At 34.9% G+C, this 15,392-nt stretch overlaps 1 protein-coding gene across 1 annotated transcript in view; it reads right to left on the reverse strand.

The window, feature by feature from the left end:
* ttn.2 (titin, tandem duplicate 2) overlaps positions 1-15,392 on the reverse strand; it is a 163,180-nt gene that overhangs the window by 98,196 nt on the left and 49,592 nt on the right. Inside the window, exons 33-56 of the mRNA XM_016520236.1 lie at positions 14,084-14,357; positions 13,577-13,760; positions 12,817-12,900; positions 11,708-11,975; positions 11,348-11,608; positions 10,876-11,085; positions 10,712-10,789; positions 10,591-10,617; positions 10,424-10,477; positions 10,273-10,323; positions 9,927-9,977; positions 9,507-9,578; positions 8,990-9,049; positions 8,724-8,795; positions 8,185-8,331; positions 7,896-8,003; positions 7,484-7,579; positions 7,052-7,141; positions 6,618-6,728; positions 6,164-6,268; positions 1,299-1,370; positions 997-1,065; positions 357-431; positions 184-261 (exon numbers count right to left, since the gene is read on the reverse strand). Coding sequence (XP_016375722.1) covers positions 184-261; positions 357-431; positions 997-1,065; positions 1,299-1,370; positions 6,164-6,268; positions 6,618-6,728; positions 7,052-7,141; positions 7,484-7,579; positions 7,896-8,003; positions 8,185-8,331; positions 8,724-8,795; positions 8,990-9,049; positions 9,507-9,578; positions 9,927-9,977; positions 10,273-10,323; positions 10,424-10,477; positions 10,591-10,617; positions 10,712-10,789; positions 10,876-11,085; positions 11,348-11,608; positions 11,708-11,975; positions 12,817-12,900; positions 13,577-13,760; positions 14,084-14,357 — 2,697 coding nt within the window. The remainder of the gene's footprint in view (positions 1-183; positions 262-356; positions 432-996; positions 1,066-1,298; positions 1,371-6,163; positions 6,269-6,617; positions 6,729-7,051; positions 7,142-7,483; positions 7,580-7,895; positions 8,004-8,184; positions 8,332-8,723; positions 8,796-8,989; positions 9,050-9,506; positions 9,579-9,926; positions 9,978-10,272; positions 10,324-10,423; positions 10,478-10,590; positions 10,618-10,711; positions 10,790-10,875; positions 11,086-11,347; positions 11,609-11,707; positions 11,976-12,816; positions 12,901-13,576; positions 13,761-14,083; positions 14,358-15,392) is intronic.

Genomic DNA, 15,392 nt, shown 5'->3' on the forward strand with positions numbered 1-15,392 from the left:
AACATGACAGACATTACCACACATCTTACTAAAGTTAAGAAAAAGTTTAGGAAAAAAGATTAAGAAAACACATTAAGAAATTATGACCTACCTGTTATTAACAACATTTTTTTCAATAAAGATAATTACCCAAAGATATTTTATAAACAGTGGGAGTATGAAGAAGAGTTTCAGTTTCAGTACCTTCCACGGTTTGGACGATTGGTACCGGTTCTTCCTTTGGAGCAGGCTTTAGCTTCTCTGGTTCTTTAGGTGTAGGTACTTCAAAAGGAATTTCAAAGACGTGATGAGATTTCAAAACTAGACATTCCTTTTCAGCACAGTACACGGATGCAGACTTGTGGTTACCATAATACCTTTTGTTGGAATTATCTTCTCTTCCTTGGGCTTAGGGATGAGTTTATCTTCAGCTTTCTTATCGACCTCTTTAACTTAAAATAGAGTGTGTTGTTTGACATCAATTCAAGTTGAAAGATATTGAAGATAACACAATGTAATGAAAGAATAAAACCTTTTAAACCTCTATCGAGGTTAAGAAACAGATACACAGATATTACATGCATGACAAACAATATATGAAATGATACACAGATTATATTTTAAGGAATTATTGGAAGAAAATATGTTTGGAAGATATTTGCTGTGGAAATTTGAGAATATTAAGAATTCACTCATGCAAACAACAATAATGACATGCTTTCACATAAACTTAGACTTGACAGAACATGTTTTCAGCACCTCTAAGAGGCTTAACAACACAACATTGTGACAATACTACTAATAAAGTTACTTTTCTAAATAAGAGTGGTTCACTAAGCATGAACCTTTAATCATTAAGACTATTTTGTTACAATGACACACAACACACAAATGATACAGAACAACATAAACACATGACAGCAAATGTACAGTGTGTTAAGGCTCTATTGGTGTAAGGATGTGCTAAAGAAACAAGTATTGTTATTAGACAAAACATATCACAAACAAAAAAAGTACCTGTTGGGGAAACAGTCTCTGGCAAAGGTTCTTTCTTTCTTTCAGGTTCTGGAGATGGTTTCTTTTCAACTGTAACATTTCAACATTTTAAGGTGTTATTATGACAGAAGATATGAAGTTATAATGAAAAAATAATAAACCTTCGACAACAAGATATGAAATACAACAAGATATACATTAAAGATTTGACTTGACAAAAGCAGGACTAACAACAAAAAGAGACCACCATAATATGACAAACTGAAACATAAAATTTAGTATGACAAAAGAGTTTGTTGAAGAATCCCCACTGTACTCTCTACCTTTTGGGGCTGCGACTTCTTTCACAGAAACAGGTGTCTTCTCTGGAGATGGTTTCTTCTTTAGCTCTGCTACTTTACATTACAAATAAAATTGTACATTATAACCTCAAACACAATTTTTGTAATTTTACCACTAGACTCCACAAACATAATATAAAATGTTTCTAACACAAAACAGAGAAAATTATCAGGTATCGTAACATTATGACTTCAAGACAGGACAAAGAAGAGGTTAGTCAGAAAAAAATTTGTCCCCATTTTTTTTTTTTTTGGTATTAAGTATTCTCCTCTGGCAGTATCCAACTTGATGTAATTGCAAGAAGACTGATACACAAGACCACATATCACATATAAACACTCTAAGATTGAAAGATTTGATGCTCAAAGAAAATAATTTCTAAGAAACCACGTTTTATAATAAAATAAATAGACAACCAGATGTTGTCTGATATCATTATACCTTTTGTAGGGGTCACCTCTTTCTTTTGAGGAACAATTTCTTCAAGCTTTTTAGATGGAAGAATAACCTCTTTCTTTTGAGGTACTATAGCATCTGCTTTTTTAGTGACAGCAACAATTTCCTTCTTTTTAGGCTGAGTATCATCTTTCCCCTGCGGTTTATGCTCGGAAATGACCTTTTTCTTTTGGTGCACAAGTTCCTCTGTTTTAGGAATTGTAACAACCTCCTGTTTTGGCATATTGTCTTCCTTCTCTTCCAGTTTAATTAAGTAGGACACTTCCGTCTTGTGTGGAATTTCTTCCCTATCAAGACGAGGAGTAACTTCTTTTCTTTTAAGTGAACTTTCTTCATTCTCCATTGAAATTTGTGTGTGGGCTATCTCTGTCCTCTGAGGCATAGTTTCTTCTGTTTTAGGAGCACTGACAGCCTGCTTCCTTCTCAGTGGAACTACTACTTGTGCTGTGGGTGTGGGAGCTATGTCTTCATTTTGAGTTATGGTTTCCTCATCCTTTTTAGGAGGAACGGGAACCTCTTTCTTTTGAGTTACAATTTTCTCATCCTTACAATGTAAAGGAACCTCTTTCTTTTTAGATACAATATCCTCATCTTTTCTAGGAGAAAGAACAACTTCTTTCTTTTCAGGCAGTATTCCCTGGTCCATTCTGGGAGGAAGAACCATCTCTTTCTTTTTAAATTCAATTTCCTCATCTTTTCTGGGAGGAACATCTTTCTTTTTCTGTAACATTTCCTCCTCCTGTTTAGCAGGAAGAGGGAGCTCTTTTTTCTGAAGTGCAATCTCCTCATCATTTTTATGGGAAGGAGGAATCTTTTTATTTTTAGGCCAGATTTCCTCATCCTTTCTAGGAGGAAGAACCATCTCTTTCTTTTCAAACACAATTTCCTCATCCCATTTAGCAGTAAGAGAACCTTCTTTCTTTTGAAGTGCAATTTCTTCTTCCTTTTTACAAGGTGCCCCTTTCTTTTTAGATACAATTTCTTTCTTTTTATGCAATATTTCATCATCCTTTCTGGGAAAAACATCTTTCTTTTTAGATAACATTTCCCCATCCTGTTTAGAATGAAGAGGAACCTCTTTCTTTTTGAGTGCAATTTCCTCTTCTTTTTTATGGGGAACAGAAATCTCTTTATTTTTAGACAATATTTCATCAACCTCTCTGGGAGGAAGAAGAATCTCTTTCTTTTCAAATACAATTTCCTCATCTTTTCTCGGAGGAAAATCTTTCTTTTTAGGTAACATTTCCTCATCCTGTTTAGCAGGAAGAGGAACCTCTATCGCTTGAAGTGCACTTTTCTCTTCCTTTTTATGGGGAAGATGAACCTCTTTCTTTTGGACCACTAATTCTTCATCTGTCCTGGGAGGAAGAGGAACCTCATCCTTTTTAGCAGAGACAGCAAACATTTCTATTTGAAGTACAATTTCATCCTTCTTTTTAGGGGTGGCAATAGTCACTTTTTTAGGAATTTTGTCTGCTGTTTCCTCTTTTTTGGGACCAGCATCTGTCTCTCTCTCTTGAGGTATTTTGCCTTCTCTACCTTCTAATTTACTATCTACAACAACTAGTTTCTTATGACCTTTGTCCTCAATTAAATCTCCTTTCTCTGTAGCCAATGACAGAACAACATCTGGCTTCTTGGAAGGTTCTTGCACTTCAAAAGAATGTTGTTTAAAAATAGCTTCTGTAAAAGTAGAATGTGGAAGAATTAATACTGTCTTAGTCTTTGAAACAACTCTTTTTGTTTCATGATTTTGAAATTGCAGTTATCTGATTACAGAGACTACAAAAGGTACAAATCCTCTAAAACTCTCAGTGATCATATAGTCACAATTTTAAAATCATAATTTAAGCACTGTATATTATGTTTATCTTACCTGTCATTACAAGAGGTCTAGATGGTTCATCACCAGAACATGTTTCACTCATCCTAAATTCTTCTGAAGTCAATATACTTTCTTTTGAAGAATCCCCCAGTTTTGAAATTTGTAAATCATCAATTTCTTTGCCATGTTTTCTGTCATACAGTATTTCTGTTTGTGATACAGCTTTTCGATGAGATACGTCCTCTTTTGAAGTTTCTTCCATCAGAAGAGACTTCATTGCAATTTTCTGACTGTCTGATGGTGTGACTTCATCCTTCCTCAGGACAGAAGTGGATTCTTGAAGATTTTGAATGTGAAGAAGAATTTGTACCCAACAGTGGAACCATGAGATTGATAAATAATAGAAAGACAATTCTTTTGTAAGAGAGACTAATCATAAATCTAAATATACCAAAGGAGTACACTTAACACTAAACAGTCTGAATTGCATGTGTATTTCTTCTGAGAAATCATTTATGTAAGTGGTGAATACGGAGAAATTAATACTGTCTCAGGCTTTGAAACAACTCTGAGTTCTTTATAAGAAAGATTCAATTTAAGAGCAATTATATTTTAAAGAAATTTACACAAATTCTCCCACAGCGATTTCATAAACTGTACTTTTAACAGGGTGTGACTTCTCTTATCCCTAAGTGATTTGTGGTGTTTGAGCAGTTTGGACCTTTTGGGATTTTGGTTTCACCCACTTGAAAGACATTAAGTATTGCTGTACTTAGTATACTTCATGGGATTGTAACAGAATATGAAGACAAAATGATGTTCAATAGAAAAAAAGATTTGTGTTTGATTTATGTACCTTCGGTCTTCTCATATTTCTTTGGTAGAAAAAGAATTGTATCCGGCTTTCTTTGCAGCTCTTCTGTTGTAGATTTTGTTGAATCCAAAGTAACTTAAGAGAGTATGAAATATGTAAGATTCACATCTATAAGATCAAGAGATCACTCTAGCGAGTGTAAGAGGTTAATGAAGAAGAATAAGAACAAACTAGAGAAGGACAAGAGACAAGTGACAAACATATATGGGACTACACAGACAAAAGAAATTTGTTCAATAAAATAGTAAAGAAGTTCAAAGAAAGTCATTTCTAAGACAGGAAGGTAAAGAATTAGAAGAACGGACAATCAGATGTTGTCCTAGATCATTGTACCTTTTGTAGGGGTCACCTCTTTCTTTTGGGGTACAATTTCTTCATCCTTTTTAGCAGGAAGAGGAACTTCTTTCTTTTGTGTCATTACGACCTCTTCTTTTTTAATGAGAGCAACTACTTCCTTCTTTTTAGGTAAAATATCTTCTTTCTCTTCCAGTTTTGATTTAAGGGACACTTCCCTCTGTGCAATTTCTTCTCTGAAGAAAATTTCTTCTATTTCTTCTTTCATCTCTACAATTTGTGCAGGAGCTATTACTTCCTTCTGTAGATGTGTAATTTCTTTCATGAAGAAAACTTCTTTTTCTTCTTTCTTCTCTGAAATTTGTGTGGGAAGTACCTCTTTCTTTTGAGGTACAGTTTGAGGCACATCTTTTTTAGGAATCTCTGTCTTTTGCGGTACAATTTCATCCTTTTTAGGAGGAAGAGGAACCACTTTCTTTTTAGGTTCAACTGCCTCATCCTTTTTAGGAGTAAGAGGAACCACTTTCTTTTTAGGTTCAATTGCCTCATCCTTTTTAGGAGGAAGAGGAACCTCTTTCTTTTTTGGTAATATTTCCTCATCCTGTTTAGCAGGAAAAGGAACCTCTTTCTTTTTAGGTAATATTTCCTCAACTTGTTTAGCAGGAAGAGGAACCTCTTTCATTTGAGGTACAATTTCATCCTTTTTAGGAGGAAGAGGAACCACTTTCTTTTTAGGTTCAATTGCCTCATCCTTTTTAGGAAGAAGAGGAATCACTTTCTTTTTAGGTTCAACTGCCTCATCCTTTTTAGGAAGAAGAGGAACCACTTTCTTTTTAGGTTCAATTGCCTCATCTTTTTTAGAAGGAAGGGGTACCTCTTGATTTTCCTGCTTTTTAGGGATAGGAACAGTCTCTTCCTTTTTGATACCAGCAACAGTCTCTTGCTTCTGAGGCACCTTGCTCTCTTTATCTTCTATTTTGTGAACAGCAGCATCTGGTTTCTTATAACCTATTTCCTCAATCAAGTCTTCTCTCTGTGTAGGCAAAAACGGAGGGGCCTCTGGCTTCTTGGAAGGTTCTTGCACTTAGAAAGAATATTAAAGTTAAGAACAATGCTTCAAATCGCACTGTTTTAAGAGTGAGAGAAGAGGAGTGAAATATCATTTAAATATATAAGACTTAAGATACATAAGAAACCAAGACATAGGATGTAAAAGATATGGTAGAAGCTACCAATAAGAATACACCCAATTCCAATAATAATGCAGGACAAAGACAATAACATAAACAAAACCCACTGTAAGTCACGTGTTCCTCATAAGAGTGTGGCTAGTTAATAAAGAAACAAACATACAACAGAAAACAGCCTTACATACAAAACCTAGTATATGTCTATACCTTTCTTTGGAGGTTCTTCCACTGTAATCACTTGCTCAGGTTTAGATGGTACTTTCTTTGGTGGTTCTTGAATTGGTGGTTTTGGTTTCTTTTCCTCCACAAGAACTTTAAAGGACACGCATTGTATTGTTTAAAGATTCATTTTCATAAGCACACATCAAAAACACACAGTGTCACATACAATACGCTTCCTAATGGAAGCTAGACAATTGCAACAATAAAGATGGGTATGTGAAAAGCCCTTAGACAAGAAAACCACATGACATAAAACATAAGCAATGAACAGTACCCAATAATAAACATACACTGAAACCCAATAATATTGCAGGACAAACACAATGACATAAACAAAAGCCACAGTAAGGTCGTGTGTTCCTCAGAAGAGTTTGGCAAGTTAACGAAGAAACAAACATATAACATAAAGTAGCCCTACATACAAAAAGTGAGTCTATACCTTTCTTTGGAGGTTCTGCCTCTGGAACTTTAATGGCTTCATCAGGTTTAGCTGGCATTTTCTTTGGTGGTTCTTGAATTGGTGGTTTTGGTTTCTTTTCCTCCACAAGAACTTTAAAGAACATGCATCGTATGGTTTAAAGGTTCATTTCCATAGCCACACATGAAAGAACACACAGTATCACATATAACACTCTTCTTAATGGAAGCTGGACAACAAAGACAGGTATATGAAAACTTGTAGACAAGAAACCCACACAATATAAAGCATAAGCAATTAACAGTACATAACAATAAGAGTACAACAGTAATAATGCAGGACAAAGACATTGACATAAAAGCCCCGTCATGTGTTCCTAATAAGAGTGTGGCTAGTTAAAAAAGAAACACACATACAACAGAAAATAGCCTTACATACAAAATGTGAGTCTATACCTTTCTTTGGAGGTTCTTCCACCGGAACTGCAATGGCTTCATCAGCTGGCAATTTCTTTGGTGGTTCTGGCTTCTTTTCCTCCACAAGAACTTTAAAGGGCATGCATTGTATGGTTTAAAGATTCATTTTCACAACACACGACAAAGAACGCACGGTGTCACATATAACATGCTACCTAATGGAAGCTGGACAAACAACAAAGACAGGTATATAAAAAGCTTGTAGAAAAGAAACCCACACAAATAAAGCATAAACAATGAACAGTACATAATAAATATAATGAGAGTACAAAAAAAACAGTAATATTGCAGGACAAAGACATTAACATAAAAGCCACTCTAAGTCATGTGTTCCTAATACGAGTGTGGCTAGTTAAAAAAGAAACACGCATACAACAGAAAATAGCCCTACATCAAAAGGTGAGTCTATACCTTTCTTTGGAGGTTCTTCCACCGGAACTGAAATGGCTTCATCAGGTTTAGCTGGCAATTTCTTTGGTGGTTCTGGCTTCTTTTCCTCCACAAGAACTTTAAAGAACATGCATCGTATGGTTTAAAGAGTCATTTTCATAGGCACAACTGAAAGAACACACAGTATCACATATAACACACTTCTTAATGGAAGATGGACAATCGCACAACAAATACAGGTATATGAAAACTTGTAGACAAGAAACCCACACAAAATAACGTGTAAGCAATGCAACATACAACAAAAAAAATTAATATTGCAGGACAAAGACATTGACATAAACAAAAGCCACTGTAAGTCATGTGTTCCTTATAAGAATGTGGCTACTTAATAAAGAAACACACATACAACAGAAACAAAGTGAGTCTATACCTTTCTTTGGCGGTTCTTCCACTGGAACTGCTATGGCTTCATGGGGTTTAGCTGGCACTTTCTTTGGTGGTTCTTGAATTGTTGGTTTTGGCTTTTCCTCCACAAGAACTTCAAAGAACATGCATTGTATTGTTTACAGTTTAATTTTCATAAGCACACATTAAATAACACACACAGTGTCACATTCAGTTCACTTCCTGATGGAAGCTGGACAATTGCAACAACAGACGTTATATGAAAAGCTCATAGACAATCCTACACAACATGAAGTATAAGCAATTAACAGTACCTTTGGCTGGGGGTGGCTCAGGTTTTTTCACAGGTGTAGGCTCAGGCTTTGGTTCTGGTTTGGGCTCAGCTACTGGTGCAGCTTTAGGCTCTTCAGGCTCAGGTGCAGAAGGCACAGGAGCTACAGGTGCTGCTGGCTGTGGCACTTCTTCATATAACATATTTTTGGTATTAGTACATTTGTAGAGTTTCAGAAGAGTTAAGGCATGAATGAAAATAACAGTGCGGTACAATTCAACTCATACCTCAAACAGAGAAAGACAAGACAAATAAAAAAGAACAGACACAAGATTTGACAATTGCTGTTGCATGCAATAAGAACATGTAGACTTAACATCAATTAACAGAATTAAGTGGGTCACATCTAAAAGTCAAAAAGACAAAAAAAAAAATCAATATATTCACAAAAAAGTTGTTGCAATAACATATAAACAAACATTTACATTTACAAATGACTTAAAACGGACTTGATTCGCTTAAAAGGTGTATATGCACATAGAACAGGACAGAACAGCAAATAATGACGTGTTCTTTCCATACCTTTTCCTGTGGGGGGTTCAATTGGCTCTGGCAATATAACTGCAGTAATTATTTCTTCCACAGGCTTTTTGGCTTTTGGGTAAAAATGAATTACAAATACTGTAAGAATATCCAATAAGACAAAAAAATAACACTACAACAGAATATTAACATCACAGATATAATAGAAAGAATGTTTATAAAGAGCTCTATAGACACACAAAAATTTATTAAAACGGCAACTTATGGACACAGCACGGGAGCACATTGGACAGACATCTGCATACCTTTCACAGGTACTTCAGGCACTAGCTCCACTGGTTTAGATGGCTCAGGTTCCTCGAATTCTTTGAGAATATTAAGAACAATTAACTCTATAATATCAAACTAGTAGCTTCAAATTTGAAAGCAACCATGCATAAGCATCAGGGCAAGAATTACGGAGATATCACTGACATTTACACATAGACGAACTGATACATCCACACAATACAGAATAGCATCAAAGCATTACTGAAGTTAAGAAAATTCAAAAAGCAGAAAAAAATAATGTAAAATGTACATTTGTGTGCAACATTTCATTTTAAAACTTATTATTATACCAAAATTGTTCATTAATTTGCAGCTGCCACAGAAGCAAATATCACAAACATTAACAGCACTGATAACACATGACACGGCACAACTAAGGTGAAAGTAAACACACAATTTTACAATAAGACACATAAAAATGACAGACGTGAGGATGATGTAAGCATGTTTGCCAACAAGTAGCAAAGCAGCAAGCTCTTTCTCTTTCAGTACCTGTTGTTGGAGCCACCTCTCTCATTCCCAGGATTTTTCTACTGACAGCCTCTTCGACTGGCACCCTTGGGGCTGATGAAACAAAAAAAAGTCCTTAGAATAACCGCCATAATTACAATAACAACTGGCTTTGGAGAAACATACGAAAACACAAAAAAACATAAATCTGTTCAGAAATATTTACGTTGGTAAAGCTACACATATAAACAAAGTCAGACTGGTAAATGTATGACAACACATAACAACACATACAGTACATTAATCGTACATTGTTAGGACAGGGTGAAAACAAGGGGAGATACAGACATTAATATGAATAACACAAATACATACAAGACAGATAAATACATTATGTGGGCAAACAAAAGTGGAAAGAGGGTTAGAAACGATATTTGTAGACTCAAAAGCTCTCAGTAATACCTGTTACTGATATTTCCTCTACAACACTCTCCGCTGTCCAGCTCACATACTCTGGTAAAGGGTAAAAAGTTGTTACACGTGTCCAAAGACGAATACTTTAAATATTGACATTATTTGGTTATTTCACGCAAGATGTTGGGAAACAGACAAAACAAAACTGTTAAAAAAAAACTGTGTTATTCTTTTAAATTTATTTTGGTGTTGTTGAACAGATTGATGGTTAAAACAGATGAAGTTAAATGATTTTCATAGTGAAGTGATTTTTGTCAGTTTTAGTGAATGATACTATATGAAAATGATGAGGTGAAAATGTCAGTTTTATTATTCTCATAATTATGCAGTTTACCTTGTGTTTCCATTTTTTCTTCGTAATGGTAATATCCCATGGAAGATTCAGCTTATCAAAAATAATACGTTTATGAGTAACTATCACTGATTTTGAGGATAGAGATTTATGTATTTTCAGAAGTCATTTTACATAGATTTCTCAATCTCACCTTCAATGGTTAATGCAGCTGCTTCAGGCACTTGTATTGATGTATCTGGGATGTCTGTGTAAGTGTAATTTAACATTTTTAAGCTTACTCATATAAATTAATGAACTGTGTGAAATAATCTGTCAATATGCACTAAAGGTGTTAAAAAAAATTTGTTACATACTTACCATAAGGTACCCTTTCTATATCAATTTCTGAGAAAAAAAAAAGAAAAAATAACTGTAAGGAGTCTTCATATTTTAAAGAATGTTAGTTAAGTAAATGCTGGAGCTCGACAGCTGTACCGACCTTTGCCTGACAGGTAAAGCTCAGCTGTACTTTTAGCCTCACCCCTGGGCTCCAATCTGACAATGACCGAGTACACGCCTAAAGGATTATTAATTTGGTTAAATGGGCCTTTTTATTTAATATTATTAAAACGAAAAATGGTCCCGCATTGGAACTCCACAAACCTTCATCGGCAGAGGTAACGTTGCGGATGATCATGAAGTGGCGTCGCCCTTCACTTCGGAAGGTATATTTGGGACTCTCTTTAAGCTCCCAAGTGTCCTTATACCATGTTACAATAGCATTGTCGAAAGACACCTCACACTCAAAAGTGGCTGACTGATGTTCTCGCACCACAATGTTCTGGATGCGTTTGGTGAAATGTATTTGCTTGGCTAGAAAAAGATAACGCAAGGTGGATGATTAGGACTAGAATCTAATGCCGGAACCTTTTTTTCTGCCTAATATAGTCCATTAAGATTTGCTATTAAGAAAGCCAGGAAAATGGGAAGGCAAACTATCCCTGGCATTTAAAATAAGAAGAGTTTTTCCATAAGAAGTGAAGAAGAAGTAGTCACAGATGATGAAAAAAGAGGTTAGTAGATGGTATAATTTACAGTAAACGTAAGTCTGACAGTTCAGTGAATCTATACAAACCTTCGATCCAAAGATTTGCAGTCGTTTCAAGATTTTTGTATTTGCAGGTATATTCTCCTTGGTCTTCAGGTCTAACATCTTTGATTGAGAGCTTCTGAGTGTAATTTGCCACAGCAAATGTGTATCTGCTGTGAGGTTCTAAAAGCTTCCCATTTTTAAACCACTGGGTTTTTACATTAGGTACAGAGAGCTGGCAAGTCAATGTACAAGTTTGGCCTTCCTTACCAGCCACATCCTGCATACGCTGTTCCACTTCAGCATCTGCAGAAAGAATAAGGGTCAATATTGTAAAAACTTAAGAGTATAGGATATAGTTTAGGGCTTTCACTAAAATGAGAATCAAATGATGTTGCTACACACCCAGCACTGTCAGTTTGGCACTGGAGATATGTGGGCCACACACAATACGATAATTGCCCTCATCTCTCATCTGGCAATCCTTGATCTTTAAGATGTGACGATCACCCACAATTTTGATGTCATACTTGTCACTACTGTCAAGTTTTTGGGTTCCTTTGTACCAGGACAGTGTGATTTCGGGGTAGTTGATCTTGATTTCACATTCAAACACAGCTTCCTTCTTAACAGTAGTTGTCTGGTCCGTGATGTCACGTACCACAGTGACAGGCTGCATAGAAAACAAAAGAACACACTGTAAATGACATACAGTGGTTATAAAAAGTATTTGCATAGCATCTAGACATTAACCAAAGTTGAAAAAAGTAGATTTCTGCATTTAGCAAACTGAATTCTAGATAATACCCGAGTTGCCGACTTGTGACATTGTAAGGGGCCTCGTTGTGAATGGTAATGATTCTGCATAGCTATTTTAAATTTCTTACACTCTTTTTTAATAATAATAATATGGCACTACGTATGAAAGAGCTTCAATCACACTCCTTTGACTGTTGCTTTATGTAATGTTTTGAAGATACCATGCATAAATAAATGATAATTACTGGTTTTAATCATTTTCTTTTCAGAACTGGGTATAACGTTACATAATATTTACAGTATAAAACATACTGTAAATATTGTGTAACATTATACATAGTAAGATACTTCTGTATTTGTCCAACTTTTCATAATAACAAATGCCCAACTCTGAGGTACGGGCTTCCCAGGTGCACTTGCAGGCAGCCTAACTTCCACAAAACTAACATGTGTCCTAGCAAATAAACCACAGGTGTAGTTTGTAACATTATAGACATCTTTCACTAAAGCATGACAACCAGAAAGTGTCTAAATGCACTTATCACTACGTATGCTTGTGCTATAATTCTTTAAAACATATGCCACTTGGTTTGATGCTTTGTTATACAATGCAATGACATTCATGTATTTTTACAGTGTTTATAAAGCACTGGCTGATCTAAGTATTATTTTCCTAAATAAATAAAAAATAAAGTTTTGATTTTTGCTGTCTGCAAGAGTTTATTTAATACAAATAACAAAATTAGATTTCAAACCTCAGTTTGTTCCATCCTCTTTTGCAAATCGGCAACAAGTTTAGCCAAATCCTCCTCAGACTCTCTTGCACCACTTTCCACTTCCTGAAATGTAATAAATCCAAGCAATTAAACAATTTATATAATTTACTCTCATTCCTGGCTTGAAAGGTGAGTTCCTGAAAGGTAAATGTCACTAGAACCTTCCTTGACCACATTTTTTGTTAGATTTTTGCCACTTGGTAAATTTGGCAAATTTAAGTAAAACTTTGAACGTTATCAATTAAGAGGAATAGTATCATGTGTCAAAGTAATGTTTATTAAAAGCTTAAAGCAGCACTATGTAACTTTTTCTGTGTTCAAAATGTATATAATGAGCGAGTACATCATGAATTCATCTTCCAAACCGAGTTTTTGTCTTATTCCGAATCACTACGGTACACTTATAATAAGTACTTATATTTGGACTATTGTAGCCTGGTCGGGTCGTCACCGCTGCGGAGTAACACATACCTGCGTGAATCGCCATAGACATAAACTTAGAGAAGTAGCTCCGGTTGGAATGTTCTTCCGCGGGATGTGTGCAGTTCTGTTTATTAACCGCTAGAGCGCCAAAAGTTACATAGTGCTGCTTTAAGGTTACAGTGCACTTTGCTAATTTCAATCAACACAAAATTTCATAAAAACACATCACTAAATTGATACAGAAGCAATGTGCTTGGTCTTATCTTCTAAAGGGAACTATATGATGCTGTTGTACTGTTATCTGAATCAATCTTACCGGTCTTCCACTTTCGTGTTCTTTTTCCTTCTTCAGAAACTCAATAGCCTGAAGGAGACCCCGGAAGTCTGTGATGCCATACATGCGAGCATATTTCTCATACTCCTTGGGATCAACATTTCTAAGCAACTCAACAATGTCAATATCCTTTTCCTCTTTAGGGCTTTTCTGCTTAGATGGAGTTCTGTTAAAAAAAAATATTGCACACAATTTAAGCAATCTTGTATAGCTATCATCTCAATCAGTGTTTTACATAGTGTGGCATAATTGGCATAATGACATAACTTCAATGTAAATTCATTAAAAAAAATTTTTAAATATACACAAATGGAGCAATAACAATCAGACCCATTAGTTATTTTTTACAACTACAATCTATCATTTAAAACAATAAAAATAATCATATTTAGACATTCATTAAGTCAAATAATTTAAATTAAAATGCCTGTAACTAATGTTGGTCAAGGGGGGTCCTTAAGCATGGTTTGCAGCTTGACAGACACTCACTTCTTCAGTTTCACCATTTCTAAAGTGGTCTCTTTCTTCTCATCAACATTCAGGTTGGGGCTGCACTCAATTTCTCCATGTTTGTTTGAAGCAACACATCTGTACTGTCCAGAGTCAGATTTGGTCACCTCTTTGATCTCCATCTTGGCCTCTTGGCCCTTTTGTTCAATACTGACGCGACCACCATGAGTCATTTGCCTCCATTTGCCCTTCATCCATTTCACATTGGGAATGGGATCACCACCAACTTTAGCAATGAAGGTAGCTGTACCTTCTGCAAAAACATAAATCAAACATAGCATCAATAAAACTTTCTTCTGCATTTTAATACAGTTCACCCCAGTGTTGGGTAAGTTACTTTTAAAAAGTAATTAAGGTAGCACCTTTTATTTTAAGGTGTCCTTTTTTTACATGTTACATGTACTTACTATTGTAATAACAATTAATTATGCATAATTACACGCAAGTAACCCTAAACCAAACCCTAATCCTAAGCCTAACCATATAGTAAGTACATGCAGTTAATTAATATTACTTAGTACTTAAATGTATAATTACACTGTAACAAGGACACCTTAAAATAAAGTGTAACCATAATTAATTACTAATTACATCATCAATGTTGTATTTAAATTACTTTTCTAATTACTCTGTCTGAAAAGTAACTTAATTACTCAATAAGTAACTTCATTATTCGAATCGTTAATTACATCATAAAATCCCTATAAACCTTGATGCATAAAAATGAAACTTAATTCTTTCAGTTTGAGTTAAACATGGAAAAGTTTAGCCTTTTAGCTTTAAAACAACTATAATACTTAAGCATTTTAATAAAAAATGTAACCTTCTTTGGTTAACAAATAGAATTACTCTGCAAAATATCTGAATAACAAAAAAGCTTAAGAAAAGAAAAGTTTTAAGTAACTTTTATAAATGTGCCAGAAGAAAACATTACTGGTGCATCTTGAGATACAGTAAAACAATGGAACTGACATATTTTACTCTGCAAAATATCTGAATAACAAAAAAGCTTAAGAAAAGAAAAGTTTTAAGTAACTTTTATAAATGTGCCAGAAGAAAACATTACTGGTGCATCTTGAGATACAGTAAAACAATGGAACTGACATATTTTAATGTATGTCAGTGCAAGTTTCTTTCAGTTAAAACAGCTCAGAAATGTATTTTAGTCTGAGACTAGGCTTAACCCTTGTCTGTGAAACCAGGGGTAGGCCTACATGTGTCAAGCTGTAAGAATTAATCTTTTCAAAGCAATTAGTACCATATTTCATACACACTGACATACTGTACA

The sequence above is a fragment of the Sinocyclocheilus rhinocerous genome, unplaced genomic scaffold (genome assembly GCF_001515625.1).
Source record: "Sinocyclocheilus rhinocerous isolate Xijiao unplaced genomic scaffold, SAMN03320098_v1.1 scaffold449, whole genome shotgun sequence".
Taxonomy (NCBI): domain Eukaryota; kingdom Metazoa; phylum Chordata; class Actinopteri; order Cypriniformes; family Cyprinidae; genus Sinocyclocheilus; species Sinocyclocheilus rhinocerous.